This window comes from Carcharodon carcharias, chromosome 2 (assembly GCF_017639515.1).
Source record: "Carcharodon carcharias isolate sCarCar2 chromosome 2, sCarCar2.pri, whole genome shotgun sequence".
In the NCBI taxonomy this organism is placed as follows: Eukaryota; Metazoa; Chordata; class Chondrichthyes; order Lamniformes; family Lamnidae; genus Carcharodon; species Carcharodon carcharias.
Genome location: NC_054468.1, coordinates 26,435,244 through 26,457,774, shown reverse-complemented (window position 1 = coordinate 26,457,774; position 22,531 = coordinate 26,435,244). Strand labels below are relative to the sequence as shown.

General features: G+C 40.6%; 1 protein-coding gene across 1 annotated transcript in view; it reads left to right on the top strand.

Annotated features, from left to right (window-relative positions):
• The window catches only part of LOC121271432 (rhodopsin kinase grk7-a-like), a 30,242-nt gene extending 7,952 nt beyond the window's left edge, over positions 1-22,290 (top strand). Inside the window, exons 2-5 of the mRNA XM_041177440.1 lie at positions 8,739-9,399; positions 10,372-10,809; positions 15,801-16,072; positions 21,129-22,290. Coding sequence (XP_041033374.1) covers positions 8,797-9,399; positions 10,372-10,809; positions 15,801-16,072; positions 21,129-21,474 — 1,659 coding nt within the window. The 5' untranslated portion in view covers positions 8,739-8,796 and the 3' untranslated portion in view covers positions 21,475-22,290. The remainder of the gene's footprint in view (positions 1-8,738; positions 9,400-10,371; positions 10,810-15,800; positions 16,073-21,128) is intronic.
• The last annotated feature ends 241 nt before the right edge of the window (positions 22,291-22,531 follow it).

The following is a 22,531-nucleotide window of genomic DNA, read 5'->3' as shown; positions in this document are numbered from 1 at the left end:
CTTCTACTATGTGTGGTTGTCCAACATATTAATCTTAATCAATATGGATGACTTGTACAGCACAACTGTCGAGTTTAATAATTGGTAAGTCTAGATTATTCCAATTACAGGTTTATTTCTTCAGCACTCTGTAATTATTCACAGGCTGCAGCACAACTGCACAGAGATTTGTTGTTTTAAAAATATTTACCACATAGGTCAGTTTGCTTTGCACACATATTACTGCTCTCATTTGCATCTATGTAATCCCTTTAACAAAGTAATATATCCCAAGGTGCTTCACAGGAGCATTATCAAACAGAGATATTAGGACATGTGATCAAAGTTTGGTCAAAGGGGTAGGTTTTAAAGAGGAGAGATAAATAAAGAGTTGTAGAGGCTTAAGAAGAGAATTCCAAAGCTAAAAGCCCAGGCAGATGAAGACATGGCCACCAGTAGTGCAGCAATGAAAATCAGAGCTGAGCAAGTGGCTAGGAATGCAGAAATCTCAGAGTGTGTAGGGATGGAGGAGGTTACAGAGATAGGGAGGGGTGGTGCCATGTTGGAGGATTGGGAAACATACAAAAAATTTTTAATTGAATTGTTGGACTGGAGTCAATGTTGGTCAGCAAACACAAAGATCATAAGTAAATAGGACATGGAGCAAGATAGGATATGGTTACAGAGTTTTGGATAAGCTCAGCTTTACAAAAGATACAAGGTGGGAAGCCAGCCATGAGAGCATCAGAATAAATGTATCTAGAGGTAACAAAGATTTCCACTGCAGGTGATCTGAGTCAGGGACTGAGACAGGCAATGTTACGGAGGTGTAGGTAGGTGGTCATGCTGGCAGAAAAGATATGAGGTTGGAAGCTCGGCTCAGGGTCAAATGAAATGTCACAGTTGCAAACAATCTAGTTCTGTCCCAAACAGTGGCTAGAGAGAGGACAAAATGATAAATGTCCTTTATGAATTAATATTGGTTTAGATAAAGGCCAATATCCAAACAGATACTGAAGTTCAGACAGTGGATGTCCAGTGGAATATAATAGCACATTAAAAGAAGTTTGTACAGGTCCACATTAAAGTGAAGGATTTTGAAAATGTGCACCTTTCCAAATTTAGTATTTAATGTTTGTACAGTGCAATGCATAATGCTGCTTGGAAACCAAACCCTGCCCAAGATACATTCTTGACTGACTTGATAAAAATTGCTCAACCAGTGGCTCCATTTATTTTTTCTCAAAAGGAATGCCAGATTTTGTGATCTTTTGATCACTTCTCCATAGAAAGGAGTTAGAAAAAAGAAAATATCACTTCACATTGCGCTTTCATGAAAAGGAAGTTAGGTTGTTAATAAGCTTCTATGTTAATAGTATTCTTTTCCCGAAACCCTGTAAACAATGAACAATTCATGAGCTTAATTTGATTATTGATAAGTATCTCACACCTATTGTATAGTGAACTCTCTAGCTTCAGGTGCTCTGAAAAGTAGAGATGTCTCATCAGTCTTCATTTTTGCTCCTGAACTACATTAAAGGAAAAAACAGAAACTGAGACATAGGCAGTAAAGTCTTACAAACGGCGAGAGATCGGTCCGTTTCTAAATCAAAACTAAGCAGTTAGAAATGCTGGCGAGGTCAATTTATTTTACGTAAAGATGATGCATTGATGGCAGAGGGTGATGTAGCATGGTGCATTCTTTAGTATTTTATTTAAAGATAAATTGTACTGATAGAGTTAAGTGAGTCCAATCAAAGCTGCTGTTTACCTGACTGTGAAATAAAGCAGTTATTAATTTGTATCAGGCTGTGTCTTGCTGAGTGTTTTCTGGTGACGCCTTCGGGAAGATTGGAGAAGCATGTGAGGGCATGTGCAAAAGATACAAATATCCAGTTCAGGTCAAAATATTATTACATCCCAGGGTTAAATCATCATGCAAATCGATATGGGGTAGCGTGAATCAACTCTGATTAAAATAAAGGTGCTTACACCACCCACAGGATTGATTGATGCCACTGAAGCTGAGAAGGTATCAGCAGCGGACACACTCTTTTAATTCAGCAGCGGTTCATCTTTCTGTACTTGGCTCACCAGTTGCCTCTCAATGGTAATAACCTAATTTTCAACCCTTGATGTCCATCAGCTTGATTAATTGCATATGAAAGAACCACAATGCCAATTAGAACTCCTCTTGATAGGATTGCACCCATGTATCACACTAATTAGATATTCCTTTGATGTAAATAGACAGCGCATTATTTCGGAAGCATTTTTCCGTTCTAAATTGAAATTAAAGATGCCTTACAAAGATCCAAGTGTTGTGGATCTAAGGTTTTAGAGGATTATCCTTTCAATGTAACCTAGTTTCACCTCAAGTACCATGCACTATTTCTGATAGCTTCTTCACACACTAATATTCCTCATAGCAAAATATGCTTTGAAAGAGAGGTAACATTGCCACAATTTTTGAGTTGTGAACTCAAATTTGTAAGTTTATGGAATGAGGGTAGTGTTATTGTCTTTTCACTGGGGATAGTCTTTCTGATGATACATAAGCATCTTATGGGATTGTTTTCCAACATAAGCTTAACTGCAATTTTTACGTAAAGGTAGGACGCACTGAGACTGATAGCATCAACGTTATTATTAGATAAAACTAAATATATATAGCTTGAATCATCAATTTTTGTAATCAATTTGCATATTTCAAAAGGTACTCAAAGGAGATTTCTAATCTTTTGTTTAAAAAAATACTGATAATTTAGAAGAAAACTGCCAAGAGTGGTTGAAAGAATGAATTGAGTAAACTACACTGGCCATAAATTTGCATCAAAATGTTTCTAAATCTTTTAATGAAACATGAAAATATATTAACAATGAACGGTAAGTAAATGCGTATTATCAGTAGGGCTAGTAGTCAGCTATGTAATTTTGAAATGTATGCACTTTTGTCATGTGAGAAACAATGCAGCTGATTTGTCCACAGCAAGGTCTCTCAAACAGCAATATCATAATGACAAAAATAATCAGTTTTAGTAATGTTGATTGAGAGAAAAATATTGGCCAGGACACCAGGGAGAACCCTTGGCTCTTCTTCAAAATAGTGTCATGCGATCTTTTATGTCCACCTGAGAGAGTGTCAAGACTTCACCTGAAAGATGCTAGCTCTGACAGTGCAGCATTCCTTCAGTACTGCAGCACTCCTTCAATACTGCAACACAGTTTTTTTTTGTGCGAAAATCTCTGGAGTACGATTTGAACTCATAGGGCTGAATTTTGCTGTCGACGAGCAGGGGGCAGGGCCCACTCGCCGAGGCGTAAAATGACGTGGGATGATGTCGGAAGGAACCCCCGACGTCATCCCGCCCCATTTAAGTTTTCAGGAAGGTGGGGGCACAGCCAAATCAGCTGTGTGCCCACCGACCTGTCAGTGGCCAATTGAGGCCATTGACAGAATCATTGAAACAATTAAAGGACCTGCCCGTCCAACTTTAAGGCTGGCGGGCAGGCCAGGAGCCCCGGCGGGTAAATAGAGAAAACATGAAACCTCATCCACCGGGATGAGGTTTCATGTAGGGATTTAAACAGTTTAATAAAGTTTTAGTGTAATTTATGATCATGTCCCATCTCATGTGACATTGTCACACGAGGGGGACATGTTAAGGATTTTCTTCTCTATTTTTAATGTTTTCAAAAGTGTCAGTGATCTCCCCAAGGCAGCACTCAGCCTCAGGGAGATGAGTGTGCTCTTTCATGCACATGTGTGAAAGAGCGCATTTTCACTTTTGGGGAATCTCCCCTGTCTGCACAGGAAGTGCATGGTGCTTCCCACCAGGCATCACGCTGGGCTGGCCTTAATTGGCCCGCCCACTTAAAATGGCGGCGGGGCCCACTTCTCCGGCGGGGATCGGTTCCTCGCCTGCCGGAGATTGGGTCAGGCCCGCCCGCTAGGCAGAAAATCCTGCCCATAATCTTCTTCCTCGGATGAAAATGCTTCTAACTGAGATAAGAGGAAAGTGTTCCAACACATCAAGGATTTTGTTGAAGTAAATAGTCAACACTACTTCCATTAATCAGTGAGTTGGTAACCAGAGGGCATGAATTTAAGATCACCTCCACAAGACTGAAGGCAGAGGTTAGGAGAATGTTTTAATGCAAACAACATAAGAACATGGCACGCTCGACTAAAAACAGTGATGGAAGTAGAATCAAAAATAGATTTTCAAATTTAATTGGACAAATATTTGAAAGAAGCAATCAAGAGTGAGAGGAAAAGGACATGGAATGGGGCTAAGTGGACTGCTGTTTCAGGCACAGGGGTGAATGGCTTCCGTCAATGCTGTAATGTTCTATCCAATGATAGATTAAAATAACTGAGCTGTCACAAGATTCCAAAGGCACTTTAAATGTGACATTAAGTGACTATATGACTACAAATTGCAGCACTTAACATTACAGGAAGCCCCCAGCTTAACCGCCATTAGTGTAAATCCATTCCTTGCCTGAACAGAAATAGAGCACCTAAGGAAAATCAGTGGAACAAAGATATAACATATAACAGTTTTTTGCTTTTATAACATACTACAGTCTAGGTAAACAGAGCTCATACACTACTGTAGTGCTCAATCTATTGTGTGCCTATCCTCCGAGGTTTTGATTTTAAGCTGCTTTCATAGTTTCCTTTCTCCCCCATCTGTGGCCTTTAACTCTTGCTGCTCTGAAAAGGTGCAGTCCACCGTAAAGCTATTCATTCCTGTGATATATGTTCTCCCTGATTACCCAAAGAAATGTTTCTGTATATTCCAGATTTCCAGGCCCCCGCCACTGCCCCAAACACCAGCCCCCCCCCCCCCCCCCCCCCCCCCCCCCCCCCTCCATTTCACAAATTATACCGGGGTACCGGGGGACAAACCCAATCTGAAACCTCACAGCTGCTGGCAAGGTTACCTCATTCAGGACAAAAACATTTGTCTGGCTTAAATGCCAGCCTTGGACTGGATTGAGATTTTTGCTTTTATAATGAAGACAAATGGCCTTCTGTTTTTCACTCATTCCTGAATCTATTACCATGGCAGCCCATTCCTGAACCTCGGATTGATGCCCAGAGCTAGAATCATGTCAATGAGAGGGTTCGGGCAGGAAATGCTTCAAGTCGTACTTGACATAAAAAAGTACCAATTATACCATTCACCTCAGGATGAAAAAGTTAGAAGGACTGAAACCACTTCTAACTACATTGTACAGTCCAACACCGAACATCCAAGGGACTCCCACCACCTCCTCCCCACCCTCACCCCCTCAGAGCATCCTCTCCACCCCCCAACTGCCCCACACCCCCACAGGGACTCTCCCATTCCCATGAGGATTCCCCATCAAAACAGGATTTCCCCCATAATGGGATTCAACCCCTACAGAACTTCCCCCTCCTGGAAGTGCCCCCCCCCCCCACAATGGGATTCCCTCCACATGGTATTTCCCCCTTCCCCCACAGACCTCCCCCACCACGGAACTCCCTCTACCATGGGATTCCCACTCCCACGGAACAACCCCCCCCCCCACCACCATGGGATTCCCCCCGCACAATCTGGACTACCCCACAAAGGCCCAACTCCCACCTGTCACCGCTCCCCCAAGGCCCAATTCCCCCCCCCCCCCCACTGAACCCCAGTCCCAATCTGATCCCCCACCCCAGGTGCAATGTGACCCCAACCATCCCCCCTTACAAATCCTACACACTTACCTTGTACATTTACCTTCTCCCTGGCCTGTCAAGGACCTTTAAATTTGGCCAGACCTTTAACTTGCCTGGTTTACAGCAGTTTGTGCCATAAAAAAGGGGGCATGGCCTTCTTATATCTGACTGAATTGCCCTTGATGGATGTGCTGGACTGCCCAGGTCTTGCCCGGCCTGAGCTGGAAGGTCAGGTGGGATTGGATCGAAAAAAATTTCAGATAAGAAAGTAGGAGCGGCATGGCAATCTGACTCTGCCACTCCATAGAAGCTCAGGCCCTATGTCTTTCCTTAACTAATCATCTTGAAGAATCCTTAATAAGCAGTGGAGATCTGAACCAGGAAGTGTCAGAATATAAAATTCAATGGCAAAATCAGATACAGTCAGCGAAATAAAGGGAAAGAAAGATTGGATAAAGAGTAAGAGGGACAAAAGGCACACATGAGAAGTTAAAAAAATATTTTTTTTTATAATTCCAACAATAATTAAAATTTGAGGTATGAGACTCTACCCTTGTAAAAAAATCTCAGTGCAGGGAGGTTGTTTGGCAGTAATTAAGACTTAATATTCTGTTAAACAGATACTTACACTGGAATAGACAAGTCCTAATCTTGTCTGACAAATTTAGTGTGTATGTATCAGGCCTGTTCCATATATTTAAATGGTGAATGGCAAGATACCAATATCACAGAGTTTTCATAGCAGCAAGGCATCTCTGACAACTTCCTGATTTCTGCATCTAACTGTGCATGTGTGGTTGCTGGACATTGCTGTCCGATTTACACTGTTAGCCTCACTGTTATTTTTACTGCAAAATCTGGCCCATTGTGTTCTATTGTTTCAGTAAATTTACTGTTGGTTTTTGGCTGCAGAAGGACCATGGTAAATAGGTTCCAGGTGAGCAATGTCATAGGGCATTTACTATTTTTAGTGTATTATCGGCAGTTTTGCGTTGTAGAGTGGTCAAACCATTATACTCAGGACCAAGAACTTGCAGAGAAAGTTAGGCTCATTGCTCTTTGTGAGGCGTAAAACCAAATAGGAGGCCTAGCAGTTGCAAAAAAAAGCCAGAGTCATGGCTTGAGTTTTAATGTTTGCCTTGCCAATGTTAAAAAAATTGCCATGTTTATTTATCAATGGCTTTACATCCATAAGACACAAATGTAAGTGGAAAATGGATTTTTACTTTATCTGCACACGTTTGTTGCCTAATTTACATTTTAGAAATTTAAGAATGACCGACTGACAAACTGGACACTCTAGTCCAGCTAGTTGGCAGCCTTAGAGGAAGGAGATTTCTACCCTATCAGTTTAAGCTGGATTGAAGCCTGGATTCGCTATCAGTTATTCAGTTTCCATCAATTGATGCATTATGTACGTAAAAGCAGTTAGATATTGTTGTTTCAATACGCTGTGCACAAATGGTTGGCTATGGCTTAGTGCCAATGATTGAGAATTCTGGTCATACTGTCAGGAAGAGGTGCCAATCAGTGAGTAGGTAATTCCTCAAAAGAAAGGAGAGGAAATTGTAGCATGAGTCACCATGGGACTCTTTTGGGCATACCCAAACAGCCATTCAAATGTAGGACTGGCAGAAGACCAAGGACAGATTGCCTGCCACATCTGTGAGACTCTGCAAGGCATGAGACAGAGAAAGTGGGAATATGTTTTAAAAGGGTGGCTGAGCGGGTAAGTGTTTAAATGCTTGGAGGATTGAGTCTGACAGCATTAACAATTTTAAAGATTTGAAAATCATACAGAATTTAACAGTTGTTCCAAAGTCACTGGTTAGTCAGGAGTGATGGGACTGTAATAAATGGATTAATGCCACTGTTAAAATGTCAGGGAATCTCATATGGATATCAGACTGGTGGCAGTAATGTGAGATCATAAATCGGTTTTAAATAGATTTCAAATTTTGTGTGTTTTTGCTTCCTTTAGCCAACTGTTATATAGTAACGTCAAAATCTATGATGGTTCTTGATTATAATTCTACTTTTTCTAAGACTGCTTCACACCTCTTTAGAACAAGCACACGTTTTCAAGTAAATATCCTTGATACATTTATTCTGTAATTATTTTGAAGTAGTTTTCCTTTCTTTAAAGTTCCAGTATAGCTTCAGAGGGATGGGGACACATGTCACACAACTTGGTTTTACATTGCATGCAGTACAAAGTGCTGACAGGGTCGGTTGTCCTGCTGACATTATATAATCTTTTCCCAGAGGTTATTTATAATGCTTAAAATTACAGGCACTCCTACCCAAACTGTGTATTTAAAAGTCAACTGCTGAAATTGCTAGCTACAGTATAATGACATTCATATACTTTTCTATTTTAAAATAATAGTTTAAAAATATTTTGTGGCAGCTACTTATTTTTTGTAATATAATAGTTAATTTCAGTCATATATTTTCTTAAAATTATTCACGAACTAATGACAATAAAATATCTTGCATTAGAATTACAATTTGCTTTAAAGTAATACATCACTGTAGACTGCTGATGTTTCTATCAACCTAACAGCATGGGATTTAGATACAATTGCAATAACCTTGTAATAGAATTATCCTTGCTAAGCCACATCTTTGTAACATGTGAAGAAACAACATGACACAAACCTATACTTCAATGTATAAGCTTTCAAAATTTGAACACAGATCTTTTTTCATTTGTTACTTAAAATTTAAGTTTCATTACATATAATGAAAAATTAACTTGTTATGAACAGAATCAGTTTTCAAAAATATATGTTGCAGTTCAAAGTTATCAGAAATATTTTATGAGGTGAAGGGACATGTTTTGAAAGTTGCTGAACTCAATTAATGTGTAGCTGATCACCTCTAAACATACTAGCAATCGCATTTCATAAATGCTGTAGACAACTAAACATAGAAAAGTGAAATCTACTTAGATAGAAACCTCTTAGGCATCATAATCCCCAAATGGAACACCTAAAGGTACTTAGGGAAATCTGTGAGGTATTTAATGGTACCAAAACTTACTTGTTCATTGCTACACAAGGTGCAGGCAAACTCTCAGGTGTTTTCACACTAAGTGAGGATCTACAAAACAGAGCAACATGTGTGATATGGGAGCACTCGATAATCTAATTGCCAATACGGTTTACCTGCAAGCCAGGAAAAACCTGGATGGAGATATCAAGGAAATGCGAAAGAGGCAACAATGTTTGGTTTTACCAAGCGTTCAACAAAGTGTTTCCGTGAGGCAAAGTATTGATATTGCATACAAGAATGTGTGTGAACAACAACCAATTGGCAAGAAGTTGTTTCATCAGTTTACAGCTACAGTCCCAGAATATCAAGTTGCTGTTGATTTTATAAATGAAGTTACAAACTTTTATCTGACTGAAAATGGGGTAAAGGACAACCTGCAGCAGAACATTGTGACTAACTTTCTGAAACCTGATTCCAAAAACTATCTCTCCTTCCTCAGCCAAGAGCTGGCTGATAAATGTAAAGATGCAGCAGAAAAGAACTTTGAGGAACTTCTGGCTCGGGCTCAATCAGAAGCTGAAACATTCCTCATGGGACAACCTTTCCAAGACTTTCAAAACAGTCCATTTTTTACTAAATTCTTGCAATGGAAAAAATTTGAACAGGAGCCTATAAGTGAAAAATACTTTTATCAATTCAGAATTTTGGGCAAAGGGGGATTTGGGGAGGTAAGATCTCTATTTTGTACAACTTAAAGGGAAGAACTTTCAATTCTTATTGGAGTTGGGGAGGCTCAGAAATTGGCATTGGAAAGCACCGTGCCGAATTCTCAGCACATTCCCAGCTCCAGGCCGTTTTCATTCCAGGAGCAGCTGGGGTCGATGGCTGCTCAGCCATAAGCTGCGGACAGCCTATTAGGACAATTAAATAAGCTATTAAGGCCACACAGCAGAAGCCAACTAGAATTTTCCAGTCAACTGGCATCCACTACCCAACACCACCCCCCCCCGCCCCAGCGCTCCATCCAGCTAGGAAACCCCACACTCCTCACATAGCCCTGGGCCACAGCTAGAGCCCCTTAGCCATTGAATGTAGCGGTTGCCCCTCCACAATAACAACCTGCCAGATGTGGCTTTTTGTAATTGAATATTTTTTTACCTTCACTTCAGAGGGCACCTCAACCATGAGGCACTTTCTCTCCCTCTCTTATATGTATTGGCTTCTCCCACCTTAGACAGTGGAGCTGCCCAGGTTTCAGTGCTTGAGGTCCTATCAATTCTCCAGCCTCGGGATCCCCCCCAACATCCTTAATCGGACAGTGAACACGCTCCCTGGCCACTACTTGACCATCCCTACAGAAATTGCTTCAGGTGTCTGACACCATCGCAAGATCAGGATCTGAAAGCTCACCCAATATCAAGTCCTGACTCCAGAACAAAAGTTCTGCCTGAAGCATTGAAAAAAATATTTTTAGAGTAATTTGTTTCAAAATAATTATTTTTCTAGTAATTAAACAAAGCATCATAGCATCTAGATATGTTCAGTCAAATAAAAATGTATTGCAAACAACATTTTTTATTTGTTGGTATAAATATTGTTTAACCTTTTTGAATTTGCGCAAGAATTGTCTGAGGTTTAAAATAAATGGATTAAGGCATATTATTGTTTTGATTACAAGTGACAAACTTTGTGTTGTTCAGGTGTGTGCTATACAAGTGAAAACAACTGGCAAAATGTATGCCTGTAAAAAGTTAGACAAGAAACGACTGAAAAAGAAACGAGGAGAGGAAATGGCCCTCCTTGAGAAGGAAATCTTGGAAAAGGTGAACAGCCAATTTATTGTCAATCTGGCCTATGCTTATGAAGACAAGAATCACCTGTGCTTGGTCATGACCTTGATGAATGGAGGAGATCTGAAATTCCATATTTACAACATTGGAGAAAAGGGAATCGAAATGAACCGTGCTATATTTTACACAGCCCAGATTACCTCTGGAATCCTGCACCTTCACTCTCAGAATATTGTGTACCGTGACATGAAACCTGAGAATGTCCTCCTGGATGACAATGGCAACTGCAGGCTCTCAGATTTGGGGCTTGCAGTCAGATTGAAAGAGAACAAAGGCATTAAGCAGAAAGTAAGTACAAACAGGCACAGTAGACACCCATGGACATACAAAATAATTGTGGTCTAGAAATTTGTAAGTCTTTTAATGGCGCCAAGTAAAATCCAACGACACATATGCCAATAAAGCACTTATTTTATTGTTATGTCAGCAGATAAGAGAGATTCACTAGTTACATTGCTGGAATGAATTTGACCTCTTCAGTGTAATTTTGCTGTAAAATTAACATTATTCAGATCTTGTAGTAGGAATAGGAATAAGTTGGGTTATAACTTCCACTGACTGCACAATTACAGTGCAATGCAGAAATCAGAAGTTGCTGCCTGATTTGCCCTGCTCCTTCACAAACTGTGCTATATTGGAACCTCACCAATAGATTCAATGTTAGAACAGGATGAAGGGCTGATGCTGCAATATTATTCACTAGATACTCACCAAACACATCAAAAAAAGCAGGACTTGTCCATTAAAGTATAAATGATTTTTTAGCAGTTTAACGAGTCTTAATTATTACCAAACAACCTCTCTGGCACTGAAAATCTATTTTACAGTTTTGAAGACTCATTCATTGAGATTTTTAAATTATTGTTGGAGATTTTAAAAAAATAAAACTTAGCATCAATTTTTTAACCTTTTTAAATTTGTTTATGGAATATAGGCAGAGCTGGCTAGGCTAGCATATTTTCCTATCCCTAATTTCCCTTGAAAAGGTGGTGGTGTTCTGCCTTCTCGAACCGCTGCAGTCCATGGGCAGAATTTTGCCGTTGGCAAGCAGGGGTCGGGGCCCATTCGCCGATGCGTAAAATGATACAGGATGACGTCATCCCATCCCATTTAAATTTTCAGGAAGGCGGGGACACAGCAAAATCAGCTGCAGGCCCGCCGACCTGTCAGTGGCCAATTGAGGCCATTGACAGGATCATTTAACCAATTGAAGTACCTGCCCGTCCAACCTTAAGGCGGGCAGGCCAGGAGTCCTGGCAACAAATAGAGAAAACATGAAACCTCATCCAGCGGCGGGATGAGGTTTCATGCAGGATTTAAAAAATTTTAATAAAGTTATTCTATAAATTATGAACATGTCCCAACTCATGTGACATTGTCACATGAGGGGGACAGGTAAAGGATTTTTTTTTCCTATTTTTAATATTTTTCAAAGTGCAGGTGATCTCCCTGAGGCTGTTTTGTGCTATCAAGGGATAACCTGTGCACTAATATTCAGTTTGGGTTCCACCATAGCCACTCAGCTCCTGACCTTATTACAGCCTTGGTCCAAACATGGACAAAAGAGCTGAACTCAAGAGTTGGGGTGAGAGTGACTGCCCTTGACATCAAGACAGCATTTGACTGAGTGTGACATCAAGGAGCACTAGATGTGCACTCTTTCGTGCGCATGCAGGTGACAGTGTTCCCAGGCATCTGCTGCCCTTGACCTTCTAGGTGGTACAGGTTGCAAGTTTAGAAGATGTTATTAAAAGACTCTATGTGAATTGATGCAGTGCATTTTGCACATGTTACACACTGTTGCTACTGTGCATCAATAGTGCAGGGAGTGAATGTTGAAGGTGGGGAATGGTGTGCTAATCAAGTGAGCTGCTTTATCCTGGATGGTGTCAAGCTCCTTAAGTATTGTTGGAGCTGCACTTATCCAGGCCAATAAAGAGTATTCCATCACACTCCTGGCTTGTGCCTTGTAGATGGTAGGCTGGCTTTGGCGAGTCAGGAGGTGAGTTACTCACTGCCGAATTCCCAGTCTCTGATCTGCTCTTGTAGCCACAGTATTTATATAGCTGGTCCAGTTCAGTTTCTGGTCACTCCCAGAATGTTGGTGGTCGAATTCAATGACAGTAATGCCATTGAATGTCAAGAGGAGATGGTTAGATTCTCTCTTGTTGGAGATGGTCATTGCCTGGCACTTGTGTGGCACGAATGTTACTTGCCACTTATCATCCAAGCCTGAATATTGTCCAGGTTTTGCTGCATATGGACATGGACTGCTTCAGTATCTGAGGAATCACAAATGGTGCTGAATAATGTGCAATCATCCACGAACATCACTTCTGACTTTATGATGGAGGGAAGGTCATTGATGAAACAGCTGACAATGGTTGGGCCTAAGACACTAGCTTGAGGAACTCCTGCAGTGATGCAAGACTGAAATGATTGACCTCCAAAAACTACAACCATCTTCCTTTGTGCTAGGTATGACTCCAACTAATGGAGAGTTTTCCCCCTGATTCCCATTAACTCAATTTTTTCTGGTGCTCCTTGATGTCACACTCAATCAAATGCTGTCTTGATGTCAAGGGCAGTCACTCTCACCCCAACCCTTGAGTTCAGCTCTTTTGTCCTTGTTTGGACTAAGGCTGTAATGAGGTCAGGAGCTGAGTGCCTATGGTGGAACCCAAACTGAGTATTAGTGCACAGGTTATTCCTAAGTAAGTACAGCTTGATAGCACAGTTGACAAAACTTTCCATCACTTTGCTGATAATCGAGAGTAGACTGATGGGGAGGGAATTAGCCAGGTTGGATTTGAGCTGCTTTTTGTGTACAGGACATACTTGGGCAATTTTCCATATTACTAGGTAGATGCCAGTGTTGTAGCTAGGGGTGTAGCTAATTCTGGAGCACAAATCTTCAGTCCTATTGCCAGAATATTGTGAGGGCCCGTAACCTTTGCGATATCCAGTACCCTCAGCCACTTCCTGATATCACATGCAGTGATTCAAATTGGTTGAGGACTGGCATCTGTGAGGTTGTGGACCTCAGGAGGAGGCTGAGATGATTCATCCACTTGGCACTTATGGTTGCAAATGCTTCAGGTTTGTATTTGGAATTATGCACTGGGCTCCTCCATACTCGAGGATAGGGATATTTGTGCAGCCTCCTCCTCCAGTTAATTGTTAATTGTCCACCATCATTCACAACTGAATGTGACAGGACTGCAGAGCTTAGATCTAATCCACTGGTTGTGGGCTGTTTTTTCCTGTTTCGCTTATCTCTCTCAGTCTCAATACTTTGCTCTCTTTTTTCTGTGCACTTCTTGGCTTAGACTCTGTAAGCAAAATTCCCCAGGTCCCGTGGAGGCGGTGTTGGTGCCAGGAATGGGAGTAAAATCTGAAGATCGTGTGCTGGGTTAGCTTCCCAAAGCAGTCCCAGCTCTGAGCTCTTTGGCTGGTGGTAGGATCAACAGAGTAGCAGCGTGTAGCCAATTAGGCTACTTTATAGACCAATTAGGGGAAAAATACTGCTACTACCGGGACCTTCCCAACGGTTGACGGGCCCCTGCTATCTGGAGGTGGCCTTCTGGCAGCAGACTGGGAGGCCATTCACACCACCTCTAAATACACTCAAAACCTCATCCTGGAGCCACAGCGATCAGTGGGCCATAGACACAGGCACAAGCCCGTGGTGGGGTTCCATCTCCACAATGGTGGCCTGCCAGCTGTAGCTCTTCTTAATTTTTAAACTTTCATAAGACTTCAGGGAGCGTATCCATCTTGGGATGCCTTTGCAGTACCTGACATGCTTTAGTAGTGCCCACCTCTCCCATCTTGAGCTTCAAGTCCTTTGCTTGCATATACCGCCTCAGGAAAGCCCCCACCATCTCTAATTGGATAGGGCACACTGAGGTGGCCTCTCATAAGATTGTGATATTGGGAGAACGCTATTGTCTGTTTTCCTCCGTATTTGGGAATGACAAATGCATGGCTCATTCAGTGTTAAAAAGTTTTAGGAAAGTTGGGGAGAGGAATAAAGATGCTGTGATATTGCAATTGCTGCTTGTCTATGTTGCTGAGCTGGCAAGGCAAGAAGATAAAGATTGGTTAAATCATTGTAGTGACAATGGGCAAGAGGGCACAGAGGCATGAAAATAAAATAAAAGAGTGTCAGAAAACAAGTTATGGACTAAAGGAAACAAATGAATAATGAGAAGTGTGAAAACATGGAAATAAGTGATAATCTCTCCCAGTGGCCCAGTGGTATTATGCTCTGTTACTTCTGATCTCCAATCTTTGCTGGTGAGAGAAACACTGAGAAATCTGTGTCCCTCGCCTTGTAAAGAAGATAAAAATTCAGCCAGGGTTCTTTATGCCGACTGTTTTTTTAGCAATCTATATTGGAAGTGCAATTGTGTGCATGTCAGGTGAGGAAAGGCCTCAGCTAGGATGAGCTACATGTTTGAATAAGTCATTATCATTGAATCTCTGAATTAATTGACATTAATAGGCATTTTGGACAAGATCACAGGAGTTACCAATGCCAGTGGAATTGTTTTCCAGTGTAATCCAGCAAAGGAGAAAAGATAAGAGGAGAAATTGACAGTAAAGTTATAGAAAGGAAAAAGAAATAAAGGAGAAAAGGATCAAATGAAACAGGAAAGAAAAGAGCAAAACAAATAAAAGGAACGATTTAAAGTTAAATATTGAGTGAAGAGAAAAATTGGAAACATTTATTGGAATTTGAAACTTGCTATAAATAATGAGCTTTGCAAAATAAGTCTCAATGCAAATTGATATGTGTCCATTTTATTCTAACAAATAATAACAACAGTATTTTGGAATTTTAAAAGTAGGCTGATTTTTGCTGCATCTGGTAGCACCTATGACTCATTTTTACTGCTCCAGTCCTAAATTGCACTCTGATTACTAACTTTGCTTTTAAACCTAAATGTGGATTTTAAACTGCTTCAGTTTGAAACTTTCAGAGCATGATGCCATCCTAATCATATTACATTACAGTAATGCAATCACTACTTGAAAATATTTGTACATTAGCACAGCCATTTCCGTGCACAATATTGATGCACTTCCATTACACCTACATTACAAAGGTAACATCTCACTTTACACAGATTAATGGCAGATAAACAATTTAATTGTGAATATATGGCAAATAATTTTTATTTAGTTTAATAGTCCGACTAATTAATTTTAATTAGTTTAATTATCTTCTGCATTTATTTATGTATTTATAAATGTTCTTTGCTTTTATACTGCAGGCTGGAACAAATGGTTATATGGCTCCAGAGATCTTAAAAGAGGAAAAGTACAAATACTCTGTGGATTGGTTTGCTCTTGGATGCAGCATTTATGAAATGATTGCTGGCCGAACACCTTTCAAGGATTATAAAGAAAAGGTCAGCAAAGAGGAAGTACAAAGAAGAACACTGGAAGATGAAGTGGCATTTGAGCACCCCAAATTCACAGAAGAGTCAAAAGACATTTGCAGACTGTTTTTGGCAAAGAACCCAGAAGAACGTTTAGGCTGCAGGTAAAGATCTTGAATACATAAATGAGTACCAGGCCACATACTCTGAAATACAATTAATACTAGAGCTAAGGCACATATCAATTTACTGTAGCCAGGTGAGTAAGAGTATTTTCCATAGTGTCTGTCTGCAATAACATTAATACAATATAATGTGATTCCTTTCCATCAGAATACTCCTTTATATGCCAGAGTCACTTGTATAGTATAATAAAAACAGTAAATGCTGGAAATGCTCAGCAGGTTTGGCAGCATTTGTGGAGAGAGAAGCAGCGTTAATGTTTTAGGTCTGTGAGCTTTCATGAGAACTGGAAAAGTTAGAAATGTATTTGGTTTAGAGCAAGTGAAAGGGAGAAGGTGGGAAGAAAAATAATGGAAAACCTGTGATGGGGTGAATGACAGGAAAAATTAAATAATAAAAAGTTTCATGGTGCAAGGCAAAAGGTAATAGAATGAGTAAAGAAACAAAAGATTTGTCCAGTGGAGGTGTAAATGGCAGGATTATAAACAGCAGCCAATTAACAGCAGCTCAAAGTAGCCAATTAAGGGTCAGTTAAGGACCTCATCCCATAGCTGCTGGCATTATGAGGGGAGAGTGTCCTATGCCAAGTGGTGAGGTGACCCCGTGAAAGCTTGCAGCATCCTTGTGAGCTCAGGGGTACCTGATCAGGCACAGTGTGGCCACGTAGTGACCCCACCACCGCCCCCCACCCCACTCCCTCCCCCCACTGAAAGGATTTCATTTCACTGATGAATGACCTGTCTCTAACTTTCAGATTGTTTCCCCCCAGTCTTGTCCTGCCTTCCCAAACCATAGGAAATAGCTTCTCTGTATCTACTGAACCCTTTTACCATTTTAAACACCCCAATTAGATAATTGCCCTACCTTCTAAACTCAAGGGAATACAAGCCATGTTTATTCATAATTTAACTCTAAGTCTGGGTATCATTTTGATGAATCTGCATTGTGTCACTGTCCTTCCTGAGGCATGGTGCCCAAAACTGATCACAGTGCTCCTGACAGAGTCTGATCAAGGTTCTGTGCCACTAAAGGATAACTTCCAATCCTTATATTCAAAACCCCTTGAGTTAAAAAGCCTTTTTGTCTACTTTTTGTATCTTTGATTTAGTGATTTGTGTTCTTGAACCACACAGATTCCTTTCCTCCTTTACAGTTTCTACCCTATTACCATTTTTCTTTCTCACATCCAAAATAGATGACCTCACACTCCATTCTCCCCACATTGATCTCTGTTTACCCCAGTTTTGCCCATTCACCTAATATGTCCATTTCTTTGTAATTTTTGCTCCCATCTACACAACTTACTATGCCTCCTAATTCAGTGTAATCTTCAAATTTGGATAAACAACTCTCTGGTGAAAAGCTGAGACCCCACTAAAGATCCCTGGGCAACGTTGCTCATCAGCCTTGCTAATCAAACTACATTATCTTTGTCCATAGTCTCTATCTCCTTCTTCCCTACATACCAACCCGTATCATAAGGTTATCCCTAATTTCATGCAATTTTAGTTTTGCGAATAATCTCTTGTGCTGAATATCAAAAGTTGCCTTTGGAAGTCATTATAGACAACACCCATAGACACCCCCCTGTCCATTATGTTAGTGACCCCCCCTCAAAAATTAGGTCAGTCAGACATGATCTACACCTTGCAAATCCATGCGGGTTGTCTTTGGTCAGCTCATATTTGTTCAAGTGCTCAGTTACTCTTTCCCTATGATATGATTCTAGGAACTTTTCTACAAGTTTTTAGGATGTGGTACTCACTGACAAAACCAGAATTTATTGCCCATCCTTAGTGGCCCTTGAGAAGGTGGCGGTGAGCCTACTTCTTGAACTGCTGCAGTTCATGGGGTGAAAGTACTCCCACAGTGCCATTAAGAAGGTAGTTCATCGATTTTGGCTCATCAGCAATGAGGAAATGAGTATATTAAACTGACAGCTGTGTAGTTCCTAGTCCCGCCCTCCTTCCTTAAACAATTAAGTGACATTTGCAATTTCCCCATCCAAAAACACAAAACCCTCAGCTAAAGTTTTGGAAAATGATAACTAATGCATCTGCAATTTACCATCTATTTCTTTTAATGCACTACTGTGGATATATCCTGTTATTTCTACACTCACTAGCACATGGCACTGGTAGTAATCCTGAGATTACTACCTTTGAGGTCCTACTTTTTAATTTATGTCCTAACTCCCTATATTCAGCTTGTAGGAACTCATGCCTTTTTTTTAACCAATGTCGTTGGTACCAATATGTTTCACGACTACTGGCTGTTCACTCTTCCCCCTTCAGAATGTCCTGCAGCCTCTCTGAGACATCCTTGAGGCAACATACCATCCTGGAGTCTCTTTTGCGGCCGCAGAAATGCCTGTCTGTTCCCCTTACTATTGAATCTCCTGTCACTATAGCCCTGCCACTCTTCTTCCTCCCTTCTTGTGCAGCAGAGCCACCCGTGGTGCCATGGACTTGGATCCTGCTGCTTTCCCCTGAGAAGTCGTCTCCCCCAATAGTATCCAAAACGGTGTATCTGTTAGCAAGGGGGACAGCCACAGGGGACACCTGTCCTACTTGCCTTCCTCTACTCTGCTTGGTGGTCACCCAATCCCTTTCTGCATGTTCAGTCTTTACCTGTGGTGTGACCACCTCACTGAACGTGCTGTCCATTATATTCTCACTGGAAATGTCCTTGACTTTCCACATAGCGCAGAAGGAGCATATCATGGGTGTGAGCTTTGCTGCCATGACTTCCCTTTAGATTAAACTCATTAGTTACTCCCTTTAAAGAATACTAATTATGCTAGAGGTCTTATTCCACGCTAAACACTCCTACTACAGTCCAAAGCCCTCACCTTATTTTGTTTAAGCTAATGGACTGCAGCAGTTTAATTAGTAGAAAAAATGGAAGTAGAAGTACTCACCTAACCCTACTTACCAATTAGCTGCCTCCCCTGCATGGTCACTGTTCGGATCGTGACATCCTTGCGCCATTTTCAGCCCCGAATTCAGCTCCCGCTCTTTTTAAATCCCACTCTGACTCTCAGCTCCTGCTCTTTTTAGATCCCTGCTCCCACTCTTTTTAAATCTCCGCTCTGACTCTCAGCTCCCACTCTTTTTAAATCTCCGCTCTGACTCTCAACTCCCACTCTTTTTAAATCTCCGCTCTGACTCTCGACTCCCACTCTTTTTAAATCTCTGCTCTGACTCTCGACTCCCGTTCTTTTTAAATCTCTGCTCTGACTCTCAACCCTCGCTCTTTTTAAATCTCCGCTCTGACTCTCAACTCCCGCTCTTTTTAAATCTGAATTTCTTTTCAATGGAATGTGGGCTGCCAATTTGCTATCACTCATTTTGTGCTGTCATGAAAGACTACTTTTAATCCTTCATATGTTGTCAAAATGTCAATTATATATACATAGGCTCTACTATCTAAAATTGGAAGCATTGCAAGCTGTAAGCAGGACAGTATAGAACTTCAAAAGGACATAGACAAGTTGGTGGAGTGGGCAGATAGGTGGCAGATGAAGTTCAATGCAGAGAAGTGTGAGGTGATTCATTTTGGTAGGAAGAACATGGACAGACAATATAAAATAAGTGGTACAATTGTTAAGGGTGTGCAGAAGCAAAGAAACCTGGGTGTATATATGCATAGATCATTGAAGGTGGTAGGACAGGTGGAGAGAGCAACTAATGAAGCATACAGTATCCTGGGCTTTATTAATAGGGGCATAGAGCAAATCTTTATTCCATTTTCAACCAAGTTTAATGGCTGCATCCCCCTTTAGACAAGGGCAGGGAGGTTATGCTGAGCTTATGTGAGACACTAGTCAGACTTCGGATGGAGTATTGTATACAGCTCTGGGTGCCACACTGTAGGAAGGTCGTGATCGCATTAGAGAGAGTGCAGAAAAAGTTTACAACAGTGGTTCCAGGGATGAGAAACTTGAGTTATGAAGATAGACTGGAGAGGTTGGGACTATTGTCCTTGGAGAGGAGAAGGCTATGAGGAGATTTGATAGAGGTGCTCAAAATCATGAGGGGGCTGAAGAGAGTAGATAGGGAGAAACTGTTCTTTCTCATCAAGGGATTGAGAACGAGGGGGCACAGATTTGAAGTGATTTGCAAAAGAAGCAAATTTCATGTGAGAAAAAACTTTTTCACGCAGCAAGTGGTTCGAGTCTGGAGTGGACTACCTGGAAGTGTGGTGGAGGCAGGTTCATTCAAGGGGGCAATGGATGATTATTTGAATAGAAAAAATGTACAAGGGTACAGGGAAAAGGCAGGAGAACGGCACTAAGTCATGATGCTCATTTGGACAGCCATGCAGACATGATGGGCCAAATGGCCTCCTTCTGCATCATAACAATTCTGTGATTCTGTGACTAATACAGATTGCTAAATGGTCCCTTGTTTATGTCCTCATAACATGACTCTCATAAGGCAAATCTTTATCCCATTTTCAACCAAGTTTAATGGCTGCATCCCCCTTTAGACAAGGCACAGCCTTTGTCAGACTACAAAGAAAAAGACCTAACTTTATTATTTTCCTCTACATGGGACTGTTAGATAATTAGACAAATTGACAATATGTTTTCATGCATTTTTCATAGAATATTCCTGTAATAGCTAAAGTAATTAATTTGACTGGAACATTGTGTATGATGACTAGACACTTGATGCACAAAATAAAAGGTGTCAATTCCAACATGCTTTTCATATGGCATATCTTTTCCATATTTTCTTTTATAATTCTAGAATAAATAATGGGCTTGAAGGTTTAAAGAATCTGATCTCTCTGTGCATTACTCTGTGCATCCTTGTTACTATGTCAAGTCTCCAAATTGTTCCCTAACAGAGGCAAAGGAAATGAAATGCTTATTGATAAAATTATAGCATAAAAGGCTATCAGGTATCACGATTTCACACCATTTTTTTTTCTGAAACCACCTAAATGATGTTTGAGTTGTATAACATCTGAACAATGACAACTGAAAACTCAGGTTATTCACATGCATTTTTTACCATGTTTTCATTTTAGGGGAGAAAATGATGACCCTAGAAATCACCCTTTCTTCAAATCAATTAACTTCCAACGGTTAGAAGCTAGACTTATTGATCCTCCTTTTGTGCCTGAACCTTCCATGGTGTACTGTAAGGATATTGGAGACATTGCTGACTTCTCTGAGGTCAAAGGTGTTGAAATCACCGATCAGGATAAGCAGTACTACAAGACATTTTCTACAGGTGCTATCACTATCCCCTGGCAGGAAGAAATGATTGATTGCGGCCTATTTGATGAACTCAATGACCCTACTAGGCGAGAGGCAAAGACAGATGAAATGGCAAATGGGGCGGCGAAATCGGGTATATGTCTAATTCTGTGAAAGGGGAAATGTCTCAAATAACTTATTCTTACTTTCCTGCACCTTACCCTCTCCCGACTGCCAGGAAGGAGGGATCAGAATTCGCTTCTGTCTCTCACTAAGATACAGTAAATGGATGGCTCCTAATGAACAACAACAGTGGAAAAAGTAACATGCAGTAATTAAACACCACACTGGACTTTTAGGAAAAGTGGAAACATATATACCTGACACTAAAGTTGCAAAGTAAGAAAAAATAATTTTAAAAATGATTTTTCTAAAAACTGGCATCTATTATTGTTGTAGTCACCTGTCAAATAGCATGGAGTAAATGACAAGCAACACACAGCAAAGCTGAGCATGCACAGAGATACTTTTTGACTTTATAAATTTCTGTGATAAATAATGAAATCTGGGAAAAAGGATCAAATTTAGGCAAAATGCAGCTATTTGAATGATAACTCAAAAGGGTTTACTTTGGATCTTTTTCAGTTCTGATTTTGGTTCGGTTCTTATTCCTGCATTGAGCATGGGTGAGATTACAGGAAATAACTCAATTCCTGTGAGCAACCTTACCTCTCTTTGATGGATTATATGGTAGCAAGTGACAAAATTAAGTTTGTTTCGGAGCATAGAGTAAAAATGATTATCACAGCTAGGATTCAACTTTGGGTTTTTCAAATGAAAATCCAGTAGTCCAAGTGGCAAATTAGGAATCCAGATGTGATGAATTGCATTTCTGAGTTTAAAAAAAAATGTAATAGACATAATGTCATTGAAATATGTACCTTAACATTTTTGTGCATTTACTAGTAAAATATTGAGACAAAAAGCCAAGTATTGGCATGCTCTTTGATTGTCAGGAGTGCTTTTTTCCTTTGTTACTGAATGGCAGTCGATCTTTGTTAATGAAATAGACACATGCAAGATGCATGTGCCCATACCGTGTGAGTGTATATATGATGTCTTCCACTAAAATGAATGTATGTGGTTTCGTTTTACCGTAGCCACACTTGTGGTTGTTTCACGATAGCTAGTGGACAACACTGCTCTAACACTGTAGCAACAAGAGTAATAC